Consider the following 17675-nt stretch of genomic DNA (forward strand, 5'->3'; position numbering starts at 1 on the left):
AACTGACTGGAGAACAGTGATTAATATGTATTAGTGAAAAAGGATTAGAAACTGAACTACTTGTTCCGGTTCCTCTATACACTAAGCTGCTATTGTGCTGCATTTAATTAGCATGTGTAAGTACTTTGCAGTATGCTTTGTCAGCATGCTTATATCTGCGAAACGACTGAACAAATCAAAATTCTTCTTTAAGTTATGAATGTCCGTCTGCCCTATACTTTGCTGTTAATCTGGCTGTACTTGCCATCTCTGCCTTTTTATTCCCCTCTATCCGTTCATCTTTGAGTCACAGTGAGATGTGAGTCCCTTTTGGTCCCTTGTCAAAAATAATGTAAGGCAGTGGTCTCAGAATTGCGTATATCTGCATAAGCTGCATTTGCATGGATGTCTACCTGTAATCATAAAAGCTGCAATTACCATTCTCAGCACAGCTCTTTTTCTCTGCAAGGTCCACTGCGACATCATGGGCATCTGCATATGCTCTGGACAACCGCCAAAGGTACTGGTCCTTCTGCTCAAACTGTAAACTCAAACATGACATGTGCGTCACTTAAAAGTTTTTGTTTTTATCCATATACCAAAAGTCACTGGTACGCACCTCTCCTTTCCTCTCCAGCAGAGTGTCCAGGCCTTGCACTTTCTCTGCCCCGTTGCAGCTGTGCAATCGGTCTGCTTTCTGCAGTAATGCTGTGAGTTCATCCACTGGTTCATACACTGGCTTACCATCCTCATCACTTTGCTCTTCCTCAGAATCTGTCAGTGCAGTTAAATACCTACAGCACATGGCAGATAGGACAATGAATAGAGGAAAATTTTCACTTATGTTGTAATGTTGGTGGGTGGATGATGTTTTCTATAGACAAGTGGTTCTCAACTGGTTTGTTGCAACCCAAAAATGGATCACACATCTTTTCTGATAGGGTTGCGGACAGCAGGAAAAAACATTGCAAAATGTAAATCATAAAATGCAACTAACTGTATATTTGTGCAAAGTAGGTTAGCAAAATAAATAGGTTTGTCAACTTTTAAAAGTAAGGAGAAAATGCTTTCCATATCTTTTGTTGTTGACGTATATTTCAAAGGATGTGAGTCAAACTTGATGCATCACTTGGTACAAATTAGCCAAATTAGGCAGATGTCAACATAGGTTGTGTGCCATGCCCTCATATTCAAACTACACAAGGTATAAGAAAATAGCACACAGACTATGTTAAGGATTATTGGTGTTTGAGAGTGTGAAACCATAGAAAATCAAGAGACTTTTAAAAACAGGGATGGGAATCGTAAGGAATTTTACGATTCTGGTTCAGTTTCCTTTGAACGATTCTGATTTCTTAGCATTTCCATTAACGATTCTTTCTTTTGGGGAAGAAATACTTGAAAAGAAGAAATGCAATTCTTATTGCATTTACTGCCCATCTGCATGTCTGTTGCTAAACGATAAGGTTATTTCAGATTTTAGTGCATATAGAGTAGATATAACAAATCAGAAATAAATGTAATACAATTTTTGCAAAAAGTGTTTAGGCAGACCTTTCAATTACCTTTCAAAGACTTTTAGAGGCATAAATTCAACCCAATAAGGATGAGTTAGACATGACTGAAGTCATATTCCAGGTAAGTGAGCTTAATTCAGTAACCTCTTGGATTGATATGTGTTTTTGATTCACTAAAAAGAACCAGCTCATCAGAGTCATTCGTTCGGGAACCGCATTACACTGGTTGCACTCTGTGTTTTATGGTGTAGATTCCAAAGAACTGACTCATATACTCTAAAGAATATTTAAGCCTATTTTTAAGAGTTATGCAATTTAATTTCATAACAAAATTCAATCAAATTGAATTAATAAAATGTAAAATATTTTTTTTTTATTTTTTTTTATTTTTTTTACTTTATTTCATTAAAGATAACGTAATTCAATTTGATGTAATTTTGTAATGAAATTGAAATGCTTAAATCTTAAAATAATTTCGAGTGTAACACCCCGTCTACACCGGGCGTGTACGTTGATATGACATGACACGTCGCAACAGCTTGAGGCAGTCTACACTTGACGCGTCAAAGAGCACAATCTAAACTGTTTATTTGTCTTGCTGACAGGAGAAGTCGCAGCGCATGCAGTGCAAAATTGAACGGAACATCAGTTTACTTTAATGCGCCGCAACGTATGCTTCCAGTGCTGACGGCTTTGTCGATTATAATGGGATCTATTTGCTTTTGACGCACCCCTCCATTTCGTGTTTGGTGTAGACGGGATGCAAGATCAATCATTCGGGAATTGGACTATACTGGTAGACCAACCCTAACAACCCCATAAAAAAATAAAATAAAATAAAAAACAGCAAATTGCATATGGAAGGGCCTATTCAGTAATAAATGTCAATGTTTGATTTTAAGGACATTCACTTTTACTCAAGTACAATAAACAGTTTTTCTTGTTGCCTATCCTATTTCACCTAGAAATGTCACAATATAGAAATAAAATGGTTTAAGAAAGCATTTGATGTTGACTTTGCTTTATAAGGATGCTTTTAGGGTCTCCTCAATCACAAAGAAACCTTTTTGGAAGCTCAGGCTTAATGAAATAGGAATTCAAATGACATGCTCGAAAACATGGTTAAACTTCAACAGGATCACGCACACTTAGCTCTTACCCTGTGCATTTTGTCCCCCAAAAAACGTCCAGAGGTGAAGGAATTCTCTCCGAGGCCAAGCAAAAATTGGGTAATCAACGTCCAAATTTAACAAGGGCATTTTCACACGATGGTCAAACTGTTGTAGCCAGTAATAGATATAAGTTCATAAAATGTTTATATACAAAACATCCACTTGGTCTATGTACCCCTAAAATGGAGCAATTAACTGTTTATTGGCACCAGTGGTTTATGTACTGACACCTGAAGGTTTTTCATGTAAAAACACTGTGAGGGTTGTTTATTTCTCTCACATCAAGGCACGCAATACCTGCATAACTTTTACAGCCTTCAAAAAACAAGTCTCTTTTCAATAACTGTAAGTATGCACACACTCAGTGCACTAACCAGAAGAGAGAAAGAGAGTGTAAAAACTCAGCATTAATTACAGGATCAGTTCTTAATGAAAGACTTGAGTGAGGAAAAATGAAAACATAAAAGGGTTCCACCGACAGCTTTTGCGTCATTTGCGGTTCAAGAGAACATTTGAGACTTCGAGCGATATTTCTGCAGGGATGTGTTGGAGCTGGAACCTCCAAGGGCACATAAACATTACATACATGGAGGGTGCTCATACAAGTCAAAGAAGATCACCTACCACCCCAGGAATCAAAGAAACGCTAAGCTGTATGGAGCATCAGTGATTGTGCCCGTATCCACCCAACAACAATAATGTAATTTAAAGTTCTGTATTAAAGAAAAGGTCACCCAGAAAAATTTCAATAATGTACTCACAATCATGTCTTTAAAAACCCATACAGTATAAATCTCTTTCTTCCATTGAGTACAACAGGAGATGTTAAGTAGAATGTTCACACTGCTCTTTTTCATACAATGAAAGTAAAGGGTGACCAAGGGCTGTTTAATGATGACAACATTTTCATGTTTGGGTGAACTATCCCTTTAATTGGTATGTTTTGGATTTCTGGGCCTTTAAAACCATGGTATTAGATTTTCCACGATACCCTCATCTCGCAACTTGCGAGAATGAGAGTGTTATGGCAAAGTTGTAAGCATCTCTTTTTTTTAAATCTTTGGTAAAGAGGGCCTGGGTAGCTCAGTGGTAAAAGACGCTGGCTACCACCCCTGGAGTTCGCTAGTTCGAATCCCAGGGCGTGCTGAGTGACTCCAGCCAGGTCTCCTAAGCAACCAAATTGGCCTGGTTGCTAGGGAGGGTAGAGTCACATGGGGTAACCTCCTCGTGGTCGCTGTAATGTGGTTCGTTCTCGGTGGGATGGCGTGCAGCCTCCACACGCGCTATGTCTCCGTGGCAACACGCTCAACAAGCCACGTGATAAGATGCGCAGGTTGGCGGTCTCAGACGCGAAGGCAGCTGGGATTCGTCCTCCGCCACCCGGACTGAGGGGAATCACTACGCGACCATGAGGACTTAAAAGTGCATAGGGAATTGGGCATTCCAAATTGGGGGAAAAAGGGGAAAAATCCAAAAAAAAATAAAATAAATAAAAATAGCAAAAATTGCACAAGTTTGAAAGTTGGATTTGTTTTAATAAAACTGTTTTAATAAATCGATTAATAATTCTGATTCAATGATTAACTTGCATCATGACTTAAAAAGTCACCACATACCATTTTTTCCTGTATTAAAATATTTTAGTAAAAAAAAACTATGTGAACCATAGATAAATTGCTGGTTATTTCCATGCCTTGTTATAGTGGTAAATATAAATTAAATTGTTTAAATATCATTCTTTCTTGTTTTTCCACACCGTTTTTTCACTAAATGAACAAATGCCTTGATGATTTTTATCTAGATCTATACATTAAACATTTTTAATCTACTTGGCAACAATGGCAGCTTGGTTCTGTTCAAAATGATTGTTTCTCCGATTGAAAAAAAGAAAGCTTACAGTTTTAAGCCATTTCAGAGCAAATACAAAGGTTAAGGTATAATTTTCTTTAGCTAAATCGTTGAGCCCTAGTCTGACTGAAGTTGAATCAAGTCCTCTCTCTTTCTGGATTGGAGGATGCAGACATAGCCAGGAAAACTATCTTCCAGAGAGATTATTTTGATGCCAATTTTTTATCTGCCTCTTTGTGTGGCCACCATGAGCACAACTGTAATTTGAAGAGCATGATGACTGTCTGAGAGCCTGGTTCTTTAGCAAAAATCAACAATTGTCAAGTATCTGGTACTCTACAATCTGAAGCACCCTATGGAACTTCAGCGACAGTGATGAACAGAACATTAACAAACATAATTAAAGGAAAAGTTCACCCAAAAATGAAAATACTCTCATTTATACCCCCTCATGCCATCCCAAATGTGTAAGACTTTCTTTCCTCTGCTAAACAGAAACGAAGATTTTTAGACTGTCTCAGCTTTGTAGGTCCATACAATACAGGTGAATGGTGGCTCCAAAAGCACATAAAGGCAGCATAAAAGTAATCCATAAGACTACAGTAGTCAAATCTATATGGGTGTGGGTGAGAAACAGATTAATATTGAAGTCTTTTTATACTATAAATTGTCCTCCCTCCTTTTTGACTGTTAAAAAAAATATTTTAATGACCTTCCATGGTAAACCTGCACTTGAAATGGATCCAAAAAATGTTATCTGCAAACGTTTTTTTTTTTAAAGCAACCGCGAAAAGGCTATGTGGGTGGTGTGCTTCCTATTTGTTTTCATTCATACATGCCTTTATCCACCCATTCAGCAGCTAAAGTATTCCTTTCTGTCCGCTGAGCACGTTCACCCAGTGGAGGTGCTAATGAACATTGCTGAACATGGATTTAAATCAGCACATTCCAGTACTGAAGCTTATCTTCTCATTCTCACTCCAGTCTGCTGTTTCAACACTGTACATTTATCATATATCACACCAGATCAGAGACCTTTTCTCGTTGGAGGCAAAGAACAGGGTCTCCTCATTTGGATTAGAAAACAAGACAAATAAAAAAAGTATTATGAAATTTGTAGAGTGCCAATTTAACGTGTTAATTTAGTGTGATTAATTATATTAAAAAAATGCCTTAAAAATATTAAAGTAATCATGCCTCCTGACCCATAAATAAATTCTGTAATTAATGTATTTTCGTAACATCTGAGCTATTCAAACTTGATGTACATGTAACATTGTGTTTTTCAGAGTCGCGTCAGCAGGGGGCAGTCAGCGCGCCTTAACAAACCTCAAGAGTAGCGCAGCCTAAGAATGAGAGCCAGTGTCATGATAAATTGAGTCCGCCCGATAAATCGAGTCCCCATGGGGGTAACTGAGCAAAAACTGTTAAATCGAGTCCCCATGTAATGCCTGAGCAAAAACCTATCATGTTATCTTGACAGCATGTCATTGAAGTGTAGGCTAACTGAAAAACACAAACAACGACACATCTTTAATTTCACAATCTATAACTTCAGTTATATACTATTATGTGTAACTTACGGTTTAAAAGTCATTAAATGTCATATTTACAAAGTTATAACTGCATACATCATAAAACGATTTTATAGGATTTCTATTCAGGCAGTGAATATAGTACCCATTAATAGGTCCCTCGGTCAATGGAATTGCTGTGACATCAGAGGGAGACCCAATTTTCAGCGGGGACTCGATTTCTCAGGACACCGGTCTCACAGTACGCATTCATGACAGCTGGCCAACAGAACGCAGGGATCTCGAAATAATTGAAAAGTTTTTCACTTTTCAACATTCAATTATTATTTTAATTATTATGTATTATTTATATTTAATTATCTTTATTTGGGGCCCTTTCTCAGCAAATATTGTTATTTGCAAACAAATGCAACTAATTTGATTAATTAAATGGTATTTCATGTAATCAATTCGATTAACATTTTTAATCGATTATCAGACATAGAAATCAGATTTTTAAAAAGTAACACTGTCCAACAGCAACACCAGAGGATAAAGTTTCAGAGCTAGGCAGTGTCCCTTTTGCTAAGTAAATGTAAGGTGGATAACAACAAAATACAGGCAAAAAGTAATGCAAGACTTTTCATGCCCCAGCACAACGATTGGCTGATTATCCATTTAATGCGATAATCCCCACCTAACATGTTAATAACTGGTCCACAAATTGTCCTTAGTGGGTCAAACTGATGGAAATGAATGGACTAATTACAGAGAAAACTACTCATCCACTTGAAAATCACACAATTTCGGTCACGCCAAATCAATAACCACTCAGCTTGATTAAATTTACACCACGCAATGTATAAACAAAGGCTTTGTTCGCCTACAGTGTTAAGTTCGGCTTCTTCCATTGTTTGAATTAGGTTTAATTGTCAGTGAAGGTGATTATTAATAAAAGTAGCCAAAACAACTGTAAGTAGTATTAAATAAAAGTTAATTCAGTGCAATTAATTATACAGTATATATATATATATATATATATATATATATTAATAACCCTTTAAGATTAACACAATTATTTATAACCCCCGCACAGTAATAAGGAATTTTCCTATTGGAGCAGTTCTTAGATAATTTAGTATATAATAATTAAAACAATTATGAACATGGAATAAATATTATAATTCAGATAATTCAAATGCAGTACATCAAAAACTGTACATATATTGTGGTAACAGACATGCCTTTAGAAAAATACAAAATGTGGCTTTAAGGTCAAAATATTGTTTGTTTTATTTCCATATCATTGAACATAACCCTGTTATTGTCCTACTTCACTCTGCGCTATTTTTAATTGTTAGTTTATGTACTTCCGTATCAGACCGGCACTTTTGGAGCATCTCACTTTGGGTGTGTCGTGTCCTGCTAGTTTTCAGAGCCTCTATTCATAAGCACAGTGTTTTTAGGCCACGTGTTTGACACATGCCCACAACAACTTCTTTGTGATACTCTATTAGTACAGTCAATGGCCGGTGCATGTGCAGATGATGCGCACAGACGATGATCATGAGTCAAGAAAACCAGGCCGGCACGCGGACTGGATTATGATGAAATTTATGTCACGCATACTGTGTACAGGGCTATCAGCAACACGGATATGTGAGGTACACTTTGGCCTTTAAGGTGCAAAGGCATGTCTGAGAAAGGCTATGCTGCCTTCTTTTTAGTTTGACGAGGTGCATTGCCTGTACAGCTGGAGTGCTGACCGGACCTTACTGCCACAAATTCATGCATTTACATTTATGCATTGGCAAATGCTTTTATCCAAAGCGACAGTGCATTCAAGTTATAAATATTATCAGTTGGTGGGTTCCCTAGGAAATAAACTTTTGATTCTTGCTGATATCTTCCCACTGCTTGCACCATGCTCTTATTACGTGCCTTATTACGTTTCGCTGCAGTTTCCAAGTGAAATGTCCAGTGGGGGGCACCAAAAGCAAGTGAACTGGTGTTGTAATCAGACAAGGTTTAAGGTGAATATTAGATGGATGTTTTAATGAGTAAAACGTACCTCCATAACCTAAAACTTTGCAAAGTGATCTAAAATCAAATGAAAGGTAAACACAAAACAGACATCTTTACCCTAAACCAACACCTAAACCTAAGCGATAGTGTCCAAAAACAAAATGCAAAATGAAAAGCACATTTTCTGAAGCAACCACATCATTTCATGTCACTTCTATGACATTTTCGTTTGACGTGTCAGCATGTTAGGCTGGGCTCGAACCACAGAATTCCAAGTTCAAAGTCCAACACTCTATGAGGTGAGCTACTGCAGAAGCTTACCATGCTGGAATAAGTGTTTAAATGAAAGTAGGTCTGTAATACAAGCATTAAAATGTTTCATTTTTCAAATGATGAATTATATAAAAAGTGTTTTGATATCATAACATAGCAGTGTGAGTAATAGTGAGAAAAATAAGTGTTTATAAAGTCATAATCAGCCATTGTACTTGTGATTTTTGTGAAAATGAATAAAACAAAATGTTTTAGCGCCTCTAGTGTTAACTTCACCAGGAAACTGTAATGAAATGTAGAACACGACACGTAAAAGTCTTTTTGCAAAAATGTAGTTATAGTAATGTTCATTCTATGAGACTAGGTACTTTCAGTGTGCACAAAGTTATATTTGGCCTGTAAAATAAAATAATAAAAACACATTCTGTTTAGAAAGACACTAAAGAGAAGCAGTGAAAGTTTGTGCTGTTGCTGTGGTGCAAATATCCACTGTCCGGGTACATTTTCAAACAGAACTGATTAAAACTCCAGCCTCTAACCTTTAATATGCATGACAAATCTCAGGCACTTTCAAACAGAGATTGGTTCAGGGGGAACTTGGTTGCCATCGCAACAGTTTGTGGCTGTGCAGGCACACATTCAAATGACTTCAACAGCAACCCCATGGAGTCCTGGAACTGGAGGAAATTCTTTATTTCTGTACAATGGTACCAATCCCTAGAGCTCAAAGGAGGTGAGAGCTTGATCCTTAGGGCCTCCTCAAGGTTGATGTGTAAGCACTTTTATACATAGGCTACACTTAGAGAAGAACATTAACTCTCTCCGTCCCTCAGCTGGCATTATCAGTGAGTGGGGCAGACAGCGAATGCCAACTGTTGGCTGCCGTAGGGCAGGATCACAAATAACAACAGCATGAATCAGGTGGTTATATTTTCAACCTTAAAGCCGATATGTGTGTTTTTACAGTGTTTTCTTCTTAATTTCTCATATGCCAGCTTAATATACAGAGAAAACTATAAGCAAGCCATTTGTAGGTCGATTTCACCTAAAAGTGAAATCTTTGGCTTGGCACTATTAAAACATTTTATCAAAAGTTGTTTGAGCGGCCCATCCAGCCCAACACAGCAACACTGGCTCGACCAATGGTGTGAGTATGGGGCGGGACCATCTGTTTGTATAACTAATGGAAGACTGAGAGAGTATTTTGGAATCTGCCTGAAATCGGTCCTCGTTTTTGCATCTGGTGACCCTAGTGGCACTGAAATTACACACTTTAGATTTAAAGTCAACAAAAAATTTAAACAGACTTAACACACATTCCTGGTGTTATTGTGCATGATTCAAAGGTAAATGTTATTCCAAAGAAAAACAACGGTCGTCTTCGTAATCTTTCGTCAAAATGAAATAACTTTAATAACAGCACCTAAAGCTTAAATTATTTACTTAAAAGTTTGAATCTGTACATTAAGTGATAAGGGGTTAGGGGTTTAGAACAAACCCTGGCCAGAATGCTTGAGGAATATCAAAACAGTGCTGCACTGTAAACAATTATTGAAAAGAGAGTAAAATAAAAGGAAGTTTCTTGTCATAGCCATAAGTATCTGTATGTCACGCCTCAATGAGTGTGCACATATTATATTTCACAATCTACACAATGATGTACTGTCTGCATCTTTAAAAACAATCAATACTGCACAGACACGCAAATAAACGTCACAGTCCATCTAGCAGAACAGAGCTTCTTGCAAGTGTCTTAAGTTCTTTAGACAGCATTCATTCAGTGATCTGACCTGTCTACCTCTATATAAACAATAACTGTCTTTTTCTAAATCTACAGCAATCAAACTTAATAAAAGGTATTACTTTAAACACTCAAGTTTTAACATCCTTTACAGACTTAAGCGAGCTGTGGCATGATTATGCTCCACTGCTATGGGAACGGTGACAGAAAACACAAGTTCCTACATGAGGCGGTAAAAATTAAGCAGATATAACTCAGTAGTCACTACTTAAGACTGATCGGGCCGCTGCTTTAAAACGAGACATAAAGGATGAAACTATTTTGACAGAAGAAGAGCTCTTTGAGTCCTGTGCGGCTCCAGGACCAATCTACACGTGCTGCTGAATCGTTCTGCTCTCAGTCGCCGCATTGTGGTGTTTCTGGAACAGCTCACCCCAAAATGAAAATTCTGTCATTATTTACTCACCCTCATGTTGTTGTAAACCGTATGACTTTTCTTTTTTCTATGGAACACAAAAGGTATATTTTTGAAATAATATCCTTTCATTCCATCTTTTTCCATACAATTAAAATGCTTGAGTCTAACAATTTACCCCAAATCTTCTTTTGTGTTTCACAGAATAAAGGAAGTCATATGAGTTTTGAACAAAATAATGGTGCAAGAATCAAGACAGAATTTTCTTGTTTGGGTGAACTGTTCCTTTAAGAGTACCTAAAGTATCTAGGGGGAAAGCAATAGAAGCCAAATGCCTAAAATATCAAATAATTTTGCAGAGCTGCAAGGTGCTTAAAGGAATAACTTTTAAAAAAACAAGAACAAAGGGTTAAAAATCAGAGACTCTATGAAAAACAAAACAGATGTATTCTAAATTGCTTCAGGTGCAGAATTCAGTGACACTGGAATGGACTTGTAAGTGCTTAGCGCTCAATTTAATGAACAATCATTAAAATGAATGACTGCAGGCAGTGGTGTTCACCTCCTCTATACAGACGATAAATGATTTGAAAATTTCCTCCAAAACAATTCAATCTTTCAAAAGCGTTTACTCACAGATATTATCCTGCTCTATCCCTGATTCATGGATAATTGGTAACACTTTACAATAAGGTTCCATTTGTTAACATTAGTTAACAACATTAGTTAACATGAACTAACAATGAACAATACTTATTAAACATTTATTAATCTTAGTTAATGTTAATTCCAACATATACTAATACAGTTTTAAAATGAAAAGTTGTATTAGTTAACATTAGTTAATGCACTATGAACTAACAATGAACAATTCTATTTTTATTAACTAACATTAACAAAGATTACTAAATCATGTAACAAATATATTGTTCATTGTTAGTTCATGATACCTAATGCATTAACTAATAATAACGAATAGAACCTTATTGTAAAGTGTTACCGGATAATTTATGCAGACTAGTGGTAGACAATATAACCAAAATCTTATATCACAGTATGAGTGATTTTATTAAACAGTAACCACAATAGATATTTTTGGCTGGACACTCAACAATTTCCAGCGGTTTAAGGGTGTTTCTTAAACTTTGGGCACTTTTAGCACTGTGCACATTGAAAGTCTTTTATACTAGATTTCATTGTTTAATATTGAAAGCCTGGGTCTGAGACAAAGCAAAAACAGTCAAATTTGTAATAATCATAAGCATAAAGGCATCTGAAAAGTACTTAAAAATCAATTATGAAGGCATGGTAAAACGTTTTCAAGTCAGTTTTAAATGTGACTTTCATATAACAAACAGTTGAAATCGGTTTGTAAATAAAAAGCAACCCCTGGGACTGCCCAAAGTTGAAGAAAAAAATATTTCTTCAGACTATACTGCTACATTTGAATAGAGAAAGATGCTTTTTGCCCCCAGATGGTGTAGTCACAGCATCTATCAGCAGGAGCTAACCGTCCACGCTAACCAGGCAAACCATGACATTTGACTTTCGAAACTGCTTTGATACCCAAGAATTTCCAGGACCACACTTTGTGGTTGAATCAATATTCTTCTTTAAACCAACATTTACCTTTAAACACACATCCCGATCGCTCAAAATAAAATAGGAAACACAATGAAAAAACAAAACTTCTGAAAACTGATTGTGGAGGCATATTCCTAATTAAGCACACTTGCAGTATATGGAGAAGGATACGAGCATCTATTACTAATGTGTTGAAAATTGACTTCATGAATTTCGGAGCGGGATTGCATGTCTTATGCAACATTTTAATGATCCCTGCATATTCCATGTTCACAGTCTGGGAAATACCCAAATTGTTTAGTTTTTACATAATGTGATAATTATGATCATTATTAATCCACACATAAGAAAACAAGAAATCAATAGTTTCTTTCAACAGGACTGTAAATCCATGTCTCTCCGTGCTTCTCTCTCATCATCTCTCTCCATGCAGATTAGATACTGTTTCATGTGCATGAGCTCTCGTAAAGGCACAGAGCGGTAGTACTGTTCCCACAGTTAAAAAAAAGAGTGTTTTTCTCAAATTTGTTTGCCTTTAGATATACCCCGGTTATACATGTGGCTGGAAATCTGAGCTGCTCAGTATTCTAATTGCAAGAACATTTAACAGCTAGGTAATGTTTCAAAACGTAAACATTAATACGACATGCTAACGGCATCTGATATGAAAAGAAGCAAAATAACAATGGCTATTATTATCGTAATCAGCTCGAAGATGACATTTAAAACAGTCTACTTCAAATCATCCACAAAACACCTGTTACATGTCTCATTTCTGGACTGTACAAGTATTTTCTTTCTGTGCTTTGTGTATTAGTCAGTGTTGGTCTTGTTTGGGTTGTCTATTTTCATGTTTATATCCACATTATTAATTCACTGATCAGACTTAATATCTGCCTAATGTATATTAGGCTACATGTCACAACCGATTTAATAGCAAGGTGTCCCTCAGGAAATCATATGTTTATTACATTCAGCCAACAATCAAATCTTTAACTCAGTGACTAAATCATCTTGCTTGTGAAAACATTACACATGGCCCAAAAGTTGACAGCATGACTAAACAGGTGACCGAAAACCCATCATCTGTTCCACATAACTCTTCGCTGAAAAACATGTGTAAACCGCAGGACACACGAGGTTATTTCATGTATTTATGAATTTATGTCTGTATGTTTGTTTCTTTGTTTTTTGGCTAACTATTCCTACAAAAAAAGGGGGTGGGATATCGAAGGAGAACACAGGAAAATAATTTCTTCCCTTATTAATAACCAAGTCTTTATTACATATTTTTAAAATTCCAGTTGAATTCAAATACTCTTAATTAAACACCCATCATTCAGTGGTAAACTCACCCTCCTTCACTCTCTGCCTCTTCTGAACTTTGTCCTTCACTCCTCATTGGGGCACCTGCTCTTTTCCTCCTGGTGGGAGTCCTATGTAGGGGACTCGCCTTGCGAGCGCCAATATCTTCCCCACACCGGCCCCTCAGCTGATCCCTGATGTTGTCCTGCAGGTGTGGAAGAGCATCCTTCAGGGCTTTCACTTCCTCCTTGAGTTCAGAAACACATTGGATCAGAGTGCCCAACCGATCCAAGACTTCTGCCTGGCCTGAGTGCAGAACCACACTACCTCCCGTGTGATCCGAGGTACGGCTCAGCTGCAGGACTCGGCCACCACCGGCTCCAGATTTGTGGAAGAAGACAATCGCCAGGCTGATCCCTGCAGCCCCGGCCAGAACGCCCAAAGCCAGAGCCCTGCTGTCCACTTGAGCCATTCTGAACAACTGCAGAGAGAAGAAAACAAAAACATGTTAATTAGCAACCTCACATCTATTGGAAATAGGTTACATAAGATAAACAAAATGCTAACAATTGCCAAATGACCATAAGTGCCAGCTATTTTCACGCCTAGAATATAACATTGGTAGTTGGCAAAAAAATGTAAATTAACATTTCTTATGTAAACATGTTACAAAATAGGGCTGCAAACTTAACACAATTAATTATTTTTTTTAAATTCATGTGATAAAGTCCCCCAAATCTACCTCAGACAGATTGACAAATTCAATGCAAACTCAGATTGAAAAGCTGTAAAATGGTCATGTTACAATGTGCCCCTCACCTGTTACAACGCACCCCGCCTATGGGGCACGTTGTAACATTTCACTTTCCTTTTTTCGAGGTAGACAGCAAAAAAGGTATACACTGTATTCATGAAACAAGACCACATACTGGCAGCCAAAAGTTTGGAATAATGTACAGATTTTGCTCTTATGGAAAGAAATTGGTACTTTTATTCACCAAAGTGGCATTCAACTGATCACAATGTATAGTCAAGACATTAATAACATGAAAATGACTATTACAATTTGAAACTACTTCAAAGAGTTCTCATCAAAAAATCCTCCACATGCAGCAATGACAGCTTTGCAGATCCTTGGCATTCTAGCAGTCAGTTTGTCCAGATGCTCAGGTGACATTTCACCCCACGCTTCCTGTAGCACTTGCCATAGATGTGGCTGTCTTGTCGGGCTCTTCTCACGCACCTTACAGTCTAGCTGATCCCACAAAAGCTCAATGGGGTTAAGATCCATAGCACTCTTTTCCAATTATCTGTTGTCCAATGTCTGTGTTTCTTTGCCCACTCTAACCTTTTCTTTTTGTTTTTCTGTTTCAAAAGTGGCTTTTTCTTTGAAATTCTTCCCATAAGGCCTGCACCCCTGAGTCTTCTCCTCACTGTTGTACATTAAACTAGTGTTGAGCGGGTAGAATTCAATGAAGCTGTCAACTGAGGACATGTGAGGTGTCTATTTATCAAACTAGAGACTCTGATGTACTTATCCTCTTGTTTAGTTGTACATCTGGGCCTTCCACACCTCTTTCTGTCCTTGTTAGAGCCAGTTGTCCTTTGTCTTTGAAGACTGTAGTTTTATAACACCTTTTTATGAAATCATTTTTGACCTAATATTGAACTTAAGACATGACAGTCTATTGCATACCGTAGCAACTCAAAAACAAACACAAAGACAATGTTAAGTTTAATTTAATGAACCAAATAGCTTTCAACTTTGTTTGATATAATGGCAAGTGATTTTCTAGTACCAAATTAGCAATTTATCATGATTACTCAAGGATAAGGTGTTGGAGTGATGGCTGCTGGAAATGGGGCCTGTCTAGATTTGATCAAAAATGACTTTTTTCAAATAGTGATGGTGCTGTTTTTTACATCAGTAATGTCCTGACTATACTTTGTGATCAGTTGAATGCCACTTTGGTGAATTAAAGTACCAATTTCCTTCCGAAACAGCAAAATCTGTACATTATTCCAAACTTTTGGCCGCCAGTGTATGTGTACCAGACGTGTGAAATTAATGTGAAAAAAAGAAAAGAAAAAACATTGAACCCCAAGTGCATTTACACAAACTAAGAAAACCAAAACGTTTTAGTTTGTGCCCCGCTCTCTACTGTTATTAGCCTTTGTAATATCCTTTTAATTATCAAAAGCCATTTCGGTACTGACATCTTTCTCCAGAAAGTGACCCTATTATGGTGGGAAAACAACAGCAGAAAATTCAGTATTTCTAAGTATTAGCCTAGCAATTTTATGGATTGTGAAATATTTTATGGTATTTATTTTGGCTCACTCTAAAACATTCTATCCTGTTTGATAAAATTACAGAAATCGATATGATAATATCAAACATCAAACTTAAAGTTGACATCTGCATTAAAGCTAGCTCTCAATGCTAATCCCAAGAAAGCAATGGCCAACTTTAGTTCTGTTTGCATCTTGCTCTGTTTCAACCAATTACACATGATGTAAATTATCATAAATAATACGTGACTTAGCTTGACCTGATCATATTTCTGAAATTATGTTATACTCTTTTAGAAATACTTCCATAAGTTACTCCACAAGCACATGTACATGAGCTGCATAACAGGAATAACCACTTGTGTACTTACAAAATTAACAGTCAACTCATACTTCAAATAACCCAGTTAAGTTGCACTTTATTTTCACATAAGAGCAGACATCATATGTATGGGCTAACACAAGATTATGGCGATCAAGATAAAACACAATATCATTCTTCATCCAAACAGGGTCTCAATTCACTCAGAGGTTAAATTATAATGTACAAAACTTATTTTAAATAGCAGCAGTGTTCATATGCATCAACTGTCAAGGTCTTTACAGGCACCATGAGAGCTACCTTTATGTACACGTGCCACAGAGGTGAATAACCTTCTAAAAGCACTAAAAAACAGGTCGCACTACCAATAATCTCACAAAAGCATAAAGCAGCAATAATATCATAAAACAGCACTGATCACCTGCACAAGCAATCCTGAGCGCAGCGGTGCGTCTGGAAAAACAGTCCGTGTCGCTCAAGTACTGGATACTGATGGTTCCGCCCTGATGTTGAAATAACAATGAAATAAATAAATAACAACAAAATATATAACGACGAATTCAATAACAACGAAAGATGTTTGATATCGGGAGGATATTGCGATATGATGATCAAATGATTATCTAACAAAAACGAAATAATTTGTCCGCATGGTACGAGAAATGAAGTTAGCTTTACATTTACATTTACATTTATTCATTTGGCAGACGCTTTTATCCAAAGCGACTTACAAAAGAGGAAAACATAAGCGAATCATCTTAAGGAGACATTGGTATGAAAAGTGCTGTATTACAAAGTTTCACTAGCATCATAATAGTATTCAAAACAGAATAAAGTGCAACAGGTTTTTTTTTTTTTTTTTTTAATGACTGGTTAAGTGCTAATGGAAAAGATGTGTTTTAGTCGTTTTTTGAAGACAGAGAGTGAGTCAGCTTCACGGATGGAGCTGGGAAGGTCGTTCCACCAACGTGGTATGATGAAGCTGAAAGTCTGGGAAAGTGTTTTGGTGCCTCTTTGTGTTGGTACAACAAGGCGACGTTCCTCAGCCGACCGCTTCTAGTGGGCGCGTAGCTCTGCAGACATGATTTTAGGTATGCTGGAGCAGACCCAGTGACTGTTCTTGTATGCCAGCATCAGAGCCTTGAATTTGATACGTACATCAACCGACAGCCAGTGGAGAGAGACAAGGAGTGGTGTAACATGTGCTATCTTTGGTTCATTAAAGACCAGACGTGCTGCTGTATTCTGGATCATTTGCAGGGGTCTAATTGCACATGCAGGGAGTCTTGCAATGAGAGCGTTACAGTAGCCCAGTCTAGTTATGACAAGTGACTGAACAAGAAGTTGTGTGGCATGTTCAGAGAGGAAGGGTCTTATCTTCCTGATATTGTAGAGTGTACATCTACATGATCTTGCGGTCTTTGAAATGTGGTCTTTGAAATTTAGTCTGTTGTCAATGGTTACCCCTAGATTTCTGACTGATTTGGAAGGTGTTACTGTAGCTGCACCCAGCTGCACAATGATGTTGTGTTCAACAGCAGGGTTGGCTGGAAAGACAAGGAGTTCAGTCTTGGCTGGGTTGAGTTGCAGTTGGTGCTCCTTCATCCAGGCCGAGATGTCTGCCAGGCAGGCAGAAATTTGAGCAGTCACTGTGGTGTAGTTGGGCTGGAAAGACAAGTAGAGGTGTG

The 17675-nt window shown here is 37.3% G+C and overlaps 1 protein-coding gene across 9 annotated transcripts in view; it reads right to left on the reverse strand.

Moving 5' to 3' along the window:
* The window catches only part of LOC127414417 (regulator of microtubule dynamics protein 2-like), a 44762-nt gene extending 28310 nt beyond the window's left edge, over positions 1–16452 (reverse strand). For all 9 annotated transcript variants that reach the window (XR_007892792.1, XR_007892794.1, XR_007892793.1 and 6 more), the window contains exons 1-4: positions 16409–16452; positions 13424–13854; positions 599–773; positions 418–520 (exon numbers count right to left, since the gene is read on the reverse strand). Coding sequence is in view for 6 of the 9 variants with exons in the window: in XM_051652431.1 (XP_051508391.1) it covers positions 418–520; positions 599–773; positions 13424–13845 (700 nt within the window). In the remaining 3 variants the exon portion in view is untranslated. The remainder of the gene's footprint in view (positions 1–417; positions 521–598; positions 774–13423; positions 13855–16408) is intronic.
* Positions 16453–17675: the final 1223 nt, after the last annotated feature.

Source organism: Myxocyprinus asiaticus, chromosome 23 (assembly GCF_019703515.2).
Source record: "Myxocyprinus asiaticus isolate MX2 ecotype Aquarium Trade chromosome 23, UBuf_Myxa_2, whole genome shotgun sequence".
Lineage (NCBI taxonomy): Eukaryota > Metazoa > Chordata > Actinopteri > Cypriniformes > Catostomidae > Myxocyprinus > Myxocyprinus asiaticus.